This window comes from Syngnathus acus, chromosome 9 (genome assembly GCF_901709675.1).
Source record: "Syngnathus acus chromosome 9, fSynAcu1.2, whole genome shotgun sequence".
NCBI classification, from domain to species: Eukaryota; Metazoa; Chordata; class Actinopteri; order Syngnathiformes; family Syngnathidae; genus Syngnathus; species Syngnathus acus.
This window is the reverse complement of record NC_051094.1, coordinates 4,620,673-4,635,860: the sequence shown is the minus strand read 5'-3', so window position 1 is coordinate 4,635,860 and position 15,188 is coordinate 4,620,673. Positions and strand designations below refer to the sequence as shown.

Sequence of the window (15,188 nt, the reverse complement as noted above, 5' to 3'; positions counted from 1 at the left end):
CAACAAATTTTGATAGTAGTTTCCTCTTAAGGATGATCACAATTTTATTCTTGAAAAGGAATCTTAACGGAATGATTTTCTCCTAATTATGATTACTTTTTCCATCTTTTCAATTTGGGATTTTTTTTATTCTCACTATTATTATCATTATTATGATTACAAAAAGAAAGTAAGCAATAGCTACCAGTAACCCCACTTTTTATGGTAAATGACGTAACCATCTAATGATTTCCGGCTAATTAACTGAAGCGAAAACAAAGAGATGATGTCGCCTCATCTCCTCTGGCACGTAATTGAGAGCATTCCGTCTAATTAGCAAGCGAGTTTGAGAAATTTCGCACGCTGACGTCAAAGCAGAGATTTCATGCCCAAACCGTGACCTGGATTGCGGGTCGCTGATGGTGTAGGGGTACACTCGCCTGCTTTGTGAGATCGATTGACAAGTGAGTGTGTGTGCGCGTGTGAGTGCGTGCGTGTGTGTTAACCAAAGGAGCTAAATGTGCCCAGTCTTCAGGGACTCGAGAAGAATATTTGATTATTCAATTAATGAAAAACAATAGATTGATTATTATTTTTGTTTGATTTTACGACACATAAATAGATAATGTAGGTGAAGGAAACAAATGTATTCATCCTTATCCACACTTTCTGTCCTGCTCATCTAATAAAAATACTTTTTTTTATTGTATTGTCAATATTTTTTAATTTTTTTGTGTTGTAATGATTGGAAATTGGTTGTTCTGATGAGAAAATGCTTGTTAAAGAAGACATTTGTGACATATTTAAAACCCTAACCCTAGTTTGAAACCCTAACCCTAGTTCTAAAACCCTAACGCTAGTTTTAAACCCTAGTTTGAAACCCTAATCCTCATTTGAAACCCTAACGCTTTTTTGACACCCTAGTTTGAAACCCTGACCCTAGTTTTAAATGTCCAGCGTAACGAGCCTCCATCCCTTCTGAGAAGTCATCCGAATGGCCTCCTTTTAAAAGGATCGTTAATGCGGTGGACGTGATGGAAGCACGAGGTCACTTCCCTTGGCTCAAATGGAACAGGCGCCAAACAGTCGCCTCCTTCAATTCTACTCCCATTAACCGTCTGGGAGCACATATATAAAAATCCATTGTCGTGTAATGTTAGCAGGATCAGTAATGGTTGCTTTTATAGAATTTTCAACGTTTGGGCTTTGCGGCTAATTGGACTTGTTCCCCGCTCGGACACGTGCCTTCAAATCGTTTCTTTTTCTCGGTAATCGAGAAGATGTGGCAGAGTTTGCCAGTTGCATTAGCACCTTAGCAAACGGTAAATAAACAGGAATCACGTTGCCCACACTCCAGCATCAGCGGACAATACCACCTAAAGATGGACAGGTTTGACCTCAAAAGTTGAAATCTCTGGGAAAATTAAGCCAACAATCTCCTTTGTGGGATTTTTCAATATTTGTCTCACGACTTGATATGCTTTCTTGTGTCTCTGGCCTCAAGATTTTTCGCCTCACTCTTCATTTTAATTGGCCTTCTGCTTTTCGCTGTGGCGGTATTTCCACATCAAAAGAGCTTGCCACCTGCCAGGAATCAAAATGGCCCAGCTGGGCCACAGCATCCGCTGTAGGTCATTTACAGTCAGCCAGTCAGCGCATCGTTGCTTATTCCAATACCGAATGCAACAGGGCGCCGTGCGGTAAATAAGCCTTTATTTAATCTCGCAATGGGGAAATCTGCTTTTCTAGCAGCGTAATGGAATCATAGAAATGCCACATATATGACGGTACGGTATTCACAACATGTGAGCGACACAGCATGTGGCGATCGGACATGAATAATAAACGATGCACACCACGGATGGGCGACTTAAATGAGTGCGATGCCACAAAATATGTAGAATTATTTTCTATTGAACACATGTGCACAAGAGTCACGTACGTTGAAAAGAGCCAGTCTTCAAAGGATTTAAACAAGTAGAAAATTACCACATACTGTGATCCCACTATTGTACTGCAAAGGTCTCCAGCGTATAGAAATTAACATTCAAGGACGAAACAAAACTATTGTACAGGAAAACAACCTTAAAGTTTGACCTAGATAAAACTTTCATTGTATTGAGATTGTGATTGTATTCCACAAGTTGAACAATACTTTGAAAGTTTGTCCTGCTTGACGCACTTTGAAACCCTTCAAGCAGTTAGCTTAGCATAGCAGCCTGGAAAACAAAAGTTGATTTGAATGTAGAGTGTCAGTTGTTGCACTGGACTTGTCCTTATGTGCTTTTTGAGCAGGTAGAAGCACAAAAATTTGGCATGCAGATGAAGGCCCGCCTGGTCTCCTCACCCGCTTCCCCCCCCAGGCAAGCAAACTGTCAGGTGAAGGAGAGGCAGACATGTCACAAAGAATCAAGCCTGAACGCCGGCGCCACGTCTCAGCCAATCAGCAGCTGTCTTTTTTTTTTTTTTTTTGCTAAGGCCTGCTTGTGCTTTTTGACTCAGCTCCCGTCAGCAAAGTCGACTCCAAATATCCGCCGAGCGCATCCCGCCTTATCCTACTGTAAAAATAGTTCAAAGAAACATCCAAGGATTAACACACATTTGGGCTGACGCTTTTTTTTTTTTTTTTTTTTTGGTCCCTTTTTTTGCTCCGCTTATAAAACTGGAGCACTGTCGTTACTGATGTCACATGAGACGTCAGCGTTCCAGTTGTTATTTTATACTGCATCTATTCAGTTTCTGAATAACTTATCCTCACGCGTCATTTTCATTACGTCCAACATCTAAAAAAAAAAAAAGACACTCCAGGAACGATGCGAACAAACGAGAGTGAGGGAAAGGCACTTGCTGGTGTGTAGCTGTGTGTAAGCAGGGCGCAGAATTTCTTTTTTTACACAATATTTTTACCTGTTTTGTTTTTACACTTCATTTTTACTTTTTTTAAAATGATTATATTATTGCATGCAAACAGTAGCATTCAAGAAAAGCGATTGAAATCTGTTGCAATCGTGGGCGGTTGTAGTTTTTTTTGTTTTAACCAACAGGACAGTGTACTGCTGTATTGTAGTGCTGCTTCAGATTTGTCTTACATGGAATTGCGAACCCCCTCCCCGCCCTCACTTCTTCATCTAATCCCTGCTGTAGCTGCAACTTCCTCTTTGCTGTGCATAACATTTCTCTCCCGCCTGAGAAACAAAGAGCAGAGCGTAAACATGAACAGACCTTTTTTCCCCCCCCCATCAATCGCCCCGCCGCTTTGCAAAATCACAGAGCGTCTGCCATTAGCACTTCCATTAGCATCCGGCTCGCACGGTCACAACACTGTTGACAAAAATACCTGACAAGCATCCCTTCAGACTTCATTTGATATCCCCCCCCAAAAAAAACGCTTGTCACATTCATACTTACCCGCTTGTTGCTAGGTAGAGATTCAAAAACAGTCTTTAAAATGTTGACCAACAATACAAACTATTGATCGTGCTCAGGCAAGGTCAAGGCGAATTTGTTTCGCACTATGAATAGACAAGACAAATAACAGGTTTGCAGAGAAAAGAATGAAAAGATAAAACTCAAGCGATAACGGGAAGACAACAAAACAATTCAACTCGGGAGCCTTCTGGTTTCTCAATTTTTGAATAATGGTGACAATACACACACACACACAAGCGTGCGTGCGTGCCAACAGTGAGGCAACCGAGCTGTGATGTTTCCATGGAGATGGCCACGTGCGCTTCTTCCTCTGTGGGGGTGGCAGTTATCCTCTTGTCATTCCTCCCCAGTGGGAATTTTGCAAGGCTTCGTTGCACCACGCCGCAAAGTCGCCAACGGCGGCCCGCAGAGGGCACAAGAGTGGAGCAGACCACAAACATCACTCACTCTTAGAAATAAGTTAAAAGTAGTACAAAAAAAAGTAATAGTTTCAAGTCAAACTACCCCAATTAGACTGTTTTGGGGGGGGGGAAATAATTCTGACAGGAAAATCAGTCCAGCAACCTGTTGTCAACAAGTCTTCCTGATGCCTCAAAATATTTCCAATAATTAGCTCCAATGCTAATGTCGGATACTGTGCCAGATGAAACATTGCGACAATATACGGACAAGTCTAAGGACAGCCTCAGAAAAGCAAAACCAGCTGTACTCCTACATCAGGTTGCACCTCACGTCTGGCAAGAACCTCATGCAGAGAAGGCCCGGTGAGCTGAGCCGGGGCCAATTAAGTGTTCTGCAAACCAGTCGTGACGCTTCGAACTCATAAGAACAGTCATGCTTTCCTGGGCTCACGTGTTCGACTTTGTTGAAATTCCCTTTTGGTCATTTTTGGTACGTTTCATCCTGGGTTATTGTTCCAACACTATTGATCTCAGAGTGGATTGCTCTTAATACCTACTTAGTCAACATTGTGGGAAAAATCTGCCTCAGAAGTCACTCAAAGAAAGGCCATTGGCCCAGATGTTGCTGTATTTGGAGACTTTAATTACAAAAAAATGAAATGGCCAAACTAAAATAGCATCTTTGATTTCATTTGGACTACAAAATAACCACCCATGAATTATTTGACTGCCTGACTAACCTTAGCCCTACCGCTAATCTAATCCTAGCACTAAACCTACCCGCTAACAACCAACCAACCTGTCTAAGAGGTTGCTCTCTGAACCAACAAAGCCTGCCAAACTTGACAGACAGACCAACTGTCCCAACTGTTAAGCCCTTTGTCCGTCCAACCAACAAACCCTGAAAGAGCTGACCAACCCACCAACTCAGCTGACTAGCAAAGGAACTATCCAATCAAGTGATTTACAGAGATTGTTCCTAATTGCCCCTTTTTTTCTTTTTTTTTTTAATTCAAATCACTTGAGAATCTTAGCCATCTTAAACTTCCGCAGGTGGGTATTTTAAATGACATTTTGTGGCCGACACAAGAAATGAGAAGGTTACATTGCCATGACGACGAGCCAACAAGTATTCTGCCGCTGATTAAAGTGTGTTTCAACTCCACCAAAGCTTCCTAATGAGCCGCGCGCTCAGCTTGTTTACGCCTGCTTGTTCTCTAGACACGCAGTGCCACGCAGAAATCCGCTGATTTCCGGGGCCATCGCGTGCCCCTGAAAAGACGCCAGCATAAGGCCTTACGCAAGCTACGAGCCCCGCCATATTCGCGGTCTAACGGTTGTAAATCATCGACACCTCGCACGTGGCAGCCGTTCCGCCCTTTCCTACCGAGAGATCAGCGTCTCTCCTGACCTTTTATTGGGAGCTAATTGCTCAACGCAAAAGGAACTCAAAACCGATTGGTTGACAGGAGTGTTTCAGCATGCTCGAAGCTGATTGGATATCAGAGATGACATCATGACTGATTTTCAAACTTGAAGACAAAATGGGGCGAATCACGCAGAAATGGTCAGCGTTTTAAAATAGAAATCAAGCGAGTGTAAACGTGAAGAAGAATACAGATTAAAAGATGAGCAGAGCGGGGCAGCCGCGGTGCACAAGTGAAGACGAAAGCCAGCGGGAAGTCATTTGTCTTGTACGCCCCCTTTCACACTGCGCACGGGGTTTATTTCCACAAGAAAGAGCGCATGCCGTCTTATTTCATTTGCAGTCCGTTTCATAAACCGTGACGTTAATCCAGTTCGGCAGGTGCTTTTGAGAAGCCTTATCCCATGTAGGAGTCAACCCTGTTCATTTATCTTTGATAGCGAGCTACACTCTGAAATGGTCGAATGTAACCCAAATACAATCTAGAAACACTTAAAAAAAATAAAAGTCGCCACGATAACTCATTCATCATCTCCATTAACCTTGAAAATGATGACTTTCCATTCTCGTAGTCACTTTTGAAAAATAAAAAAGTCATTCAAAGCCACTCATCTTTGTCAGGCTTCACAAGGGAACGGGCAAATCATAACAGTGGAGTGGCGTTATTAATTAACGCTTTAACACCCCGCTGATGACTTGGCCATCGACACACGCACTTGACTTGAAACGATGGGGAGGAAAGTGGCCGCAAATGTCAAAGGAGCAGCGAGCAGGAGTCTTCGATAATCTTCAATCTACCGAAAGGCAAGTCAAAGTCAATTTAGCCTTCAGTGAAGCAAGTAAAGTTAGCAGAGAAGAAAAGTTGCGAGAAAAAGTCTTTAATGCGCCAATTTGGCTGTTGCAACCGTTTTTTTTTTTTTTAAATTTAATTTCTTTTTTTTACCGTGAATGAGTATTTCTTGACCAAAAAACAAAACAAAAACCTTATCCTTTTCCCTTCACGTGTCATGCAAGCGTGCATCTGAATGAGCTCGCTCGACGCGTGAAATTCGCTCGGCTTCACCCATCTCACGGGGAATTGCCCTCATTTTTTTTCTCTCTCTCTTCACACTGGATTACAGCTTCCACGTTGCAGGCTTACTGACATAAATAAAATAAAAAACTCACACCAGCTGTGACATGCAGCATCACTATGGGCGCACATCCAAACAGCTTGATCACCCCCACCCCCCCCCCCTTCTCCTCCTCATCTGCTACCTAGCCCCTCCCTTTCAGGCTTTTACGTCACGGCCTTAAAAAGGGTCCAAGCGCCGCCGTCAGCCGGCCACTCGCGCTCAGAGCGGCGGGCTGAGCGCATCTTTCGTCTCCACGATGCAAGCGCGCACGCGCAGCCTGCCGGACTCGTACCGTCAGCCTTTTCTCTTTTCTTCATGTTGAGAGGTGTGGCGGACACGTGAAGTTTCAAAGCCCCCCCCCCCCAAAAACAAAAAGGTGAGATGCTTCAGTTTGGAGTAACTGAGGTGGCAACTTGCTGTCCTGCTGGTTTTGTTTCATTTGGATGGTATATGAAAGGAGTGTCTCTTATGTTAGTTGCCGAGATTCACGTCCATTCTCTTGCTTGTGAGAATAAACATACAGCATACATTTAGTTTATTTTACCTTTCACTTTTTTTTTTGCAATGCGTGTCTCCCTACATGTTTTACCTAAATTGGTTTGTTTTTGGTTTTTTTGCGGGACATAATTTCCATATTCTTTCATTGTGAAAGTCACAAAAATTATGTCTCCTACGTTTATTTTATTAATGTGTTTATTTGTATTTTTTTTCATTCAATTTTTTATCATTTCGTATTATGGAAATGTTCCCTTTAGCATGTGTATTTTTTTTGGTTATATTTTTAACAGTTTAATTTATAATTATGTATGGATTTGTTTATTTATTTATTTATTTCCTTATTTATGTATTATGTATTATTCTTTTTTATTGATTTTTTGTTTTTACAATTTTTGCAATTTGGATTTTGGCCAGCTATAAGGTTATTTAGTTATTTAAAAATATTTGATTTTTATATTATTTTACATATATATTTTGAAATTGTGGAACTTCTTTTATTTCATATTTACGTTGGTATTTTCAGTCTATTTATTTATTTGTGGTTTTTACATTTTAGTTTATTGTTATTTATTCATCTATTTATTATTTGTATGTTATTTTTTTCATTGTGAATGATACCAAGTATTAGTTGTGTGCCTCTTTTGTGTGTACTTATTTTATATATTTAAATGTATTTAATTTATTTAAATATACCACTCATCTTTTATAATGATATTTTTATTTATTTTCTGTATGGCTCTCAGATATTTATATTCATTCTTAAAAAAAGATGTTTTTATTTATTCTTTCAAGCTTTTCAGTTTCTATTCCATTCAATTTTTGCATTGTGAAAGTCACCAAGCATTGGGGTGCATGCGCCCCTCCCATCATCTTCGTTTGAGTAGCTACACAGTGGGTCCATTGTACCCGGTCCACTGATTGACATAACCCAACACCCCCACCTTTGCACATTGTTTTTTCTGCCCTTTTGTCCTTACTCCGCGTCTAGAACTGTGAGCGATGTTGCTTAACATGACACGCAATTATCTATCATTGTGGCAGAAGGTAGAGAAGACGGTTTGGGCTCGGGATAAACTCGCGCTTGGGATGAGGCTGTTACGCAATGGAGTGAAACAACAGGGCCGTACTGTATAGTCAAGTTATGATCGATTGGATTCCCCGTGTGGCTACACAACTGTCACTTATGTTTAAGAGGAAGCGGGACTAAGAGACTTGTTTGTTACCATGCATTATGACAATTGGTGAGTTTCTTTTTTTCTCCGAGCTTTCACTTGGCTATTTTTGGTACAGCTCTCAGCAGAGCCAATGGAACATTTGAAAATTCCAGCTCTGGAAGCAGCTACCACATGGGAACTTGTCCGTGGGTTCCAACGGGCAACACGCCATTTTGTTTTTCAATTGACTCACTTTGATGGATGTTTGGATGGCTGTCGCCTGGAGTGTTAAATCTTATGTTGAGGAACAAATTAGCCCAAATACTAATTACAGTGGTGGAGCGCGTCGACTGCCACGTAGTGACACCCCCGCCTGGGGGTGGCAGGGTATCGTGGGGGATCGAGTGGGTGGGCGTAAAAGATGCTGCGGGGTCTTTTCTCAGGGGGAAGTCTGTGATTTATAGCGTTGACTGACGAGCGGCAGTGAAATGTGTATCATGAACAGACATCACGTGGAGTCTCTCCATCCACAATGGGGATGGAAGACTTAAGAAAAACGAGTCCACATCAGATACAAGCGTGTCACCCATCTGGGTTGACATCCCCAAACAGCTTAAATGGATTCTCAAGAGGTGGAGCGTCTCAGTGACAAGATCTGAAAGCGCTTGATTCACTCGGTTCGGTAAACGCTCAGCGAGGCTGATGCTCAGCGAGAAGGCTGCAATTGCTCTTGACGCGCCTTGCCTTGCTCACTTTTTGGACTAGCCACTTTCTCAAAATGTGGAACGATGCCTTACATGTTCGCCAAAACAACTTGTCTTCGATGGTGACAGATGCCGATAAAAGGATTCGCTGTTAGTCGACTTCAAGCTTTGGACGTACAAAGTCGTACAAATGATTTTTTATTTCGGCTGATATTTTAGCGCTGTTACTTCAGATTTTTTTTTTTGAACGTATTACAATATAAGATAATGACATTCAATTACTCTCACGAAAAATCGTCCAAAACTGTCTTTTTATTTTTAAGGGCATAGTTGAGCCTATATCCTATACACTTGAAGTGCAGCTAACATCTGCTTCTCTGTAAATAAATCATTAAGAATGCTAACTTGGAGGCACATCCAAGCGTGCCATTTCCGTCGCAGCTAAAGCAGCAAGATGGTTCTCCACCTGAACATCAAGAAAACCAAGTGTATGACTACTGCTAACAAAACAGTCCACATAAATATCAGTAATGAAAAACTGGAAGTGGTTAATAGCTTCATATTTCTCCGGTCATGCATGAATAGAGTATGGACGTGAAAGGACGTGTGGATTACCACCAAAGGAAGGTTGATTAAGCAGAAAGAAGAAAAACAGAGATAAGATATTTTGGGTTGAAATATATCGTTAGCAACGACCAGCGGGTATCGGTAACGGGCCACTCATTTTTCCTTCCTCCATAAATAAAAGCTGTCAATCATCTGTTTCCTTCTCAAGGTTGAAAATGAACCAGCAACTGGACAACTGGACGTTTTACAACAGCTCGGAGGAAGACGTCCTTCCTCCCAGGAACAACGTGACCTACGTGGGCTTTTACCTGCACCACCCGTCCACGGCGGCCATCTTCATCGTGTCCTACCTGCTCATCTTCCTGGTGTGCATGGCCGGCAACGGCGTGGTGTGTTTCATCGTGCTGCGTAGCCGCAACATGCGCACCGTCACCAACTTGTTCATCCTCAACCTCGCTGTGAGTGACCTCTTGGTGGGCATTTTCTGCATGCCAACAACACTGCTGGATAACATTATTACAGGTAAATATTCCATCCATCCATCCATCCATCCATCCATCCATCCATCCATCCATCCATCCATCCATCCATCCATCCATCCATCCATCCATCCATCCATCCATCCATCCATCCATCCATCCATCCATCCATCCATCCATCCATCCATCCATCGCATTGACGAGGAGCTACTGCGCATGTCAAGCTTTTAATGAGTCCATCTATGCATCGCCCGGGTGCATACGGCTTTAATTGGAATTGGAATTATTTCCACGACCTTTCTTGTCTCTAATGACCGCCATTTGTGAACTTCAAAAGAAGATCACTAGCGACAATGAGAATTCGTCATCTTCCGCCGTGGAGGACGGGCAACAAGCTCGGCTATTTGATGACAGCGCTTACCTCCCGCACATCATTTGGATGATTATTAGGCCAATAATTGGCCAATAATGAGAGATTTGATGTGTGTGAGGGGATCACATGAAAGGAAAGGCTGATTGACCGCCATCAGCTTTTGTGCCTCAGGAAGGCAACGTCAACTTAATTTTCCTTTGCCTAAAAAAAATAAATAAAATAAAACCTAACATTATTTGGTTCAAATTACCTCGTTGCAAGGAGTGAGGAAGCAGGTTAAGGGAGCCAAAAATGAGTTCAAGCTTTTTTGGCAAAAAATAATAAAAATGGTGAAGTGGGTGGATGTGAGGCAAGTGAGCCGCGAGGAAGCAAGTTAAGAGTAAACAGATTTTTTTGTGGGGGCTGTAAAACAAGAAAACAGCAAATTAAAGATTTGTATGGAAGGTGAGACCAACAACCGGCGCCTGTAAATACAAACCTCTGTCTTGTCCCTCCTGTCCTTCAGGGTGGCCCTTTGGAAGCCTGGTGTGCAAAATGAGCGGCATGGTGCAGGGCATCTCCGTGTCGGCCTCCGTCTTCACTTTGGTGGCCATCGCCGTGGACAGGTACTATTTCTGGTAATAACCGGTACTAGCATTTCTAGTACGTGGCGTTCCAAGGGTTGAGAATCAATCACAAACAGGGTGACACAAACCTCTGGCATCATCGTCACCGCCTCGTTCTTGGTTCTTTGTCCGCCTGGACGTGTCCTACTTTCAAGCCCAGTTGCCCCGTCAATCCACATGACAGCAGTTGATCCTTCTTTCTGATTGGCGATGAGTTTCACAGCGGCCACGTCGCCGGGCCGACCGACAAGGCCGCCGGTACGATAGCGACAGACTCTTCGTAGTGCCTCTTGTCATTCAGGCCAGCCCGAGGTCGTCTGGTGCCGCTGGAAAGGACGGGAGAGTCTGGAGAGCTTTGAGAGAAGGCAGTGTCATCTCGTATGTCTGTCAAGCGCTTCGGATTCAAGCTCTCCTGGGATCGCCTTCTTTGCGAACTTATTTTCAGAAGACCTTGACTTTTAATCACAGCATTAGTTTTTTTTGGGGGTGACTTGCGTTTATCTCAAATGTGACAAGTCCCTGCACCATTTCATCCCACGGTCGGGATTCTTATTTAACACTGCCATTGACGGCTATAGACGTCAAATATCTCTTTTCACTGGACTGGCAGTGAATGTTTCCCTTCACTCATTCCCTTTTGTTTTCATCCCTCCACAGATTCCGATGCATCGTCTACCCATTCAAACAAAAGCTGACCATCTCCACCGCCACCCTAATCATCGTCATTATCTGGGTCCTGGCCATATCCATTATGTGCCCGTCCGGCGTGATGCTGCAGGTGACGCAGGAGCAAAGCATCCAGGTGCTGCTGGGCTACGACAACAAAACGACTCCTTTTTACTGGTGCAGGGAGAACTGGCCCAACCAGGAGATGCGCAAGGTTTACACCACCGTCTTGTTCGCTAACATCTACCTGGCTCCGCTGTCCCTCATCGTCGTGATGTACGCTCGCATCGGCATCACGCTCTTCAAGACCGCCATGCCTACCGGCGGCAAGCCCGGTCACGACAACCGCCACAGCGTCTCCAAGAAGAAGCAGCGTGTGATCAAGATGCTGCTGATCGTCGCCTTGCTCTTCATCCTGTCCTGGCTGCCCCTGTGGACCCTCATGATGCTGAGCGACTACGCCCGGCTCACCGAGCAACAGTACCGCATCGTCAACATCTACATCTACCCCTTCGCCCACTGGCTGGCCTTTTTCAACAGCAGCGTCAACCCCATCATCTACGGATTCTTCAACGAGAACTTCCGCCGGGGTTTCCAGGTGGTGTTCAAGTTCAGCCTGTGCGCGGCTGACGGACAGCGGAAGAAAACGTACTCGCACCGGTTGCAGCCCAACTCGGTGCTGCCGGCCAATAACGCGCAGACTTCCGTTGAGCCCATCTCGCTGAACAGCCTGGACAAAAGCAGCTCTAGGCGGGTGCCTCAGGTTGCGGAGCAGGACCTGGTCCTGGAGGACTTGGAGATGGGCTCCTGCAGTAGCGGCGGCGTAACAGCCGTGTCAATTTAAAGCGACCCGTGGTTTTTCCGTCCCAGTGCCGATCTCTTCAGGAAGCTACCTCCAAGGAAATGATGACGAGCTGGCATCGTACCCTGTGAACTCATGAAGGCACCGACCTTCCCAAAAACTTCATGTATAAATGTATAAAGGCAAATCCTCAACAATGTGCAATGCAGATTTCAGAAGGAGGAATAAGTCATTACCTCTGCCAACTTCATAGCACTTTGCAGGTATGTTTTGTTGTTTGCGGATGCTTAGTGGGATCACGTTCAAAGCTACTGAAACAGTATCGACTAAAACAAACTAGCCTGCTAAGCTAACAACTGGTGGGAGGATCTAGAAAGATGCTCTTAGAATGGAAACCTCCACCCCACAATCAAAATAATCTTATTTTTCCAGACATCTTACTCCATGGACCAAGAAAAAGCGTGCTAAGCTAACCAATCCAAACAAAACCAATTTGGGGTGATCCACAAACATTTCTTCACTTTTGTTTCGATTTTGCTGCATTTCAGAGAGCCGAAAGATCTGACATTCGTAAAATAATTATAGAGAAGGGTGCCGGAACGTATTTTCTGCTCATTTTGGTACTCCAAAGAGACCTTGGTAACCAATTATGGCTTTGTCTGTTAGCACTAGCAAAGAACAAAGGACGCATTGCTCCTCGAAACTCATTCGGATCCGCCTCTTATGTCATCATCAGCCTACAAAGCTGAAGCCAATGCTGGAGAAAGCTTTTTATTCAATGGCCACCTTCTTTTGTAAGGCCATGGACTAAGATTAAATGGATACATTTTTGATTTTTTTTAGATCCACCTTTGGAGCCTTGATGTGTTTCATTAATTCATTCGAAATTAAGTACTACTTGAATTGATAGAGAAAACAAAAAAGATGCCTGACTGTTTATAAACGTGATCTTAATATCCTAAAAAATGCCTTTTGAATCAGTTGTTCGATTCAATCAAGAATCATTTTCACTAAATACGATTAATTAATCATAAAAGAGTCTCCAGCTGAATAGACTGAAAGGAAACAATTTGAAATATATTCCCGACAAGATATTTCACATAATACACAGCGGGTTAGCGCTGAACATAACTAAGTCGACGAAGCATGTGGGCGGTCAGCAGGGCCTGATGATGTCATAACACCTGTAATCCTTTTTTCATCCAGTGTAAACTTGGGTGCTGCACAAACTAAACTTGGACAACTCAGCACCCTCAAGCTTTTTTTTTTTTCTCAATTTTCTGCCTGAGCGATCCTCCACTGCCAGCTTGGTATCTTTGTGTGCAGTGTTCAACACCTCAAATAAGAATTTCTCACCCGTGTTGGTTCTTGCGTTCCCACGTTTTTATCTCACGTCATTCGGTGCACATTCGTGTTCCCATAAGAAAAATTGATCATTAATTTCATGTCAAATTCATTTCAGCTGAAATACAAAAACTATTTATTCGTATTATTTAGACTGATTAAACATGTTTTTAAAATATGATCAGTTAATAAAAAAAAAAAGCACAATAAAACAAGATACAATGACTGAGTAATTCAAAAGGTTGTATTTTGTATGTGATATATTTTTAAGATCTCAAATGTTAAGAAACTTTTGAAATGAAAGGACTGAATCATTATTTTGAACAACACGAGGGCCAAAATATTAGGAACAGCTCCCTGACAATGACTGGACACTAAAGTCCATTAAAAAACAAAAGAGTGCTTTTTTTTGGGAATGTATTGCATTTTTGTGCCTGTGATGCGACGTAATGAAAAGATTACAAAATGTTTTCGGTGTTGTAAACGTGGATGAACGTTTAGAAAGTACTTGCGTCAAGTCTGCATGTGGACGTGTAACGTGCGAGTGTGTGTGTTTGTGTTGAATTAGTGTCATGTAGTATTTCTAGCTGTGTTTTAACGATTTCGGGGCACGATAGTTGTCCTGCTGATTTGTGAAGGGCTACTCATCACATGATCTATGGTTACCTCATTGATTGTCTTGGCGGTTTAGACTGGTGTCTGTTGCTTTATTTGACGGCTGAGTCGAATCAAAACGGTGAAAAACTGCTGTGCCTCCAGATAAAAAGAAACTTTCTCTCGACTTTTCCCAAATGGAACGCAAAGATCCAAGACGTTGCCTATGTAGCTACAAAAAAGGTCTGTCCATTGCACAGGCTACGTTCAATTTATAAAAGGCCTCTCAAAAAGTGCAGTTTTACTATATGTATACAGTAAAATGTTGTGGATGCCATGGCACACCTTTGCAATAATCATGCCTCACTAACGTGGCACAGAAACAGACTTATTTGTGGGTGAAAAAATAAATATAGAAAAGATAAAAGCAAACAATTCCATAGCAAACTTATTGCATGTCTTTGCAATATGCATATTGCATGGGCCAATATATATTACATAATATATTGTGCAACCCTAAAAAATATATATATATATATATAAAAAGTTAAAGACATCTAATTTATTATTTACTATATTTTAATATATTAAAATTATATATATATGTATATATATATATATATGGTTAATGGGATATCTAATTCATTAATTAATGATGCATTTGTTCATTTGCTTGATTAATTTAATTCCATATTTTATTAATAAATGGCATTTAATTAATTAATTAATGAGCATTTTAAATAAACATTTCATGATGTATTCATTTTTTTGTGGCACTTTCAGTCCTCCATATTTTGCATGTCTGACCTATCAAAATTTGATTTTAAATAAATTAAAAGTGACAGTACAATTAGTACATCTTGATTTGAGCTATTGACTTACAAAATGTAGCATCTTGACTTCAGGGGAACAAAACATACAAAAATAAAAGAAACCGAAAGTTTTTGATGGCTAATGGATTACGACGTAGCGATTACAATGCGTTACGAAAAAAAAAAATCACAATATACAATAAGTGTTAACGTCTTAAGCTACACGAAGCTGTAACAAGG

At 42.1% G+C, this 15,188-nt stretch overlaps 1 protein-coding gene across 1 annotated transcript; it reads left to right on the top strand.

Annotated features, from left to right (window-relative positions):
• The first annotated feature begins 9,456 nt into the window (after window positions 1–9,456).
• npffr2a (neuropeptide FF receptor 2a) lies at window positions 9,457–13,229 on the top strand. The gene is made up of 3 exons (XM_037258600.1): window positions 9,457–9,795; window positions 10,631–10,730; window positions 11,388–13,229. The coding sequence occupies exons 1-3, from the start codon at window positions 9,489–9,491 to the stop codon at window positions 12,238–12,240; spliced, it is 1,260 nt and encodes a 419-aa protein (XP_037114495.1). The 5' UTR covers window positions 9,457–9,488; the 3' UTR covers window positions 12,241–13,229.
• The last annotated feature ends 1,959 nt before the right edge of the window (window positions 13,230–15,188 follow it).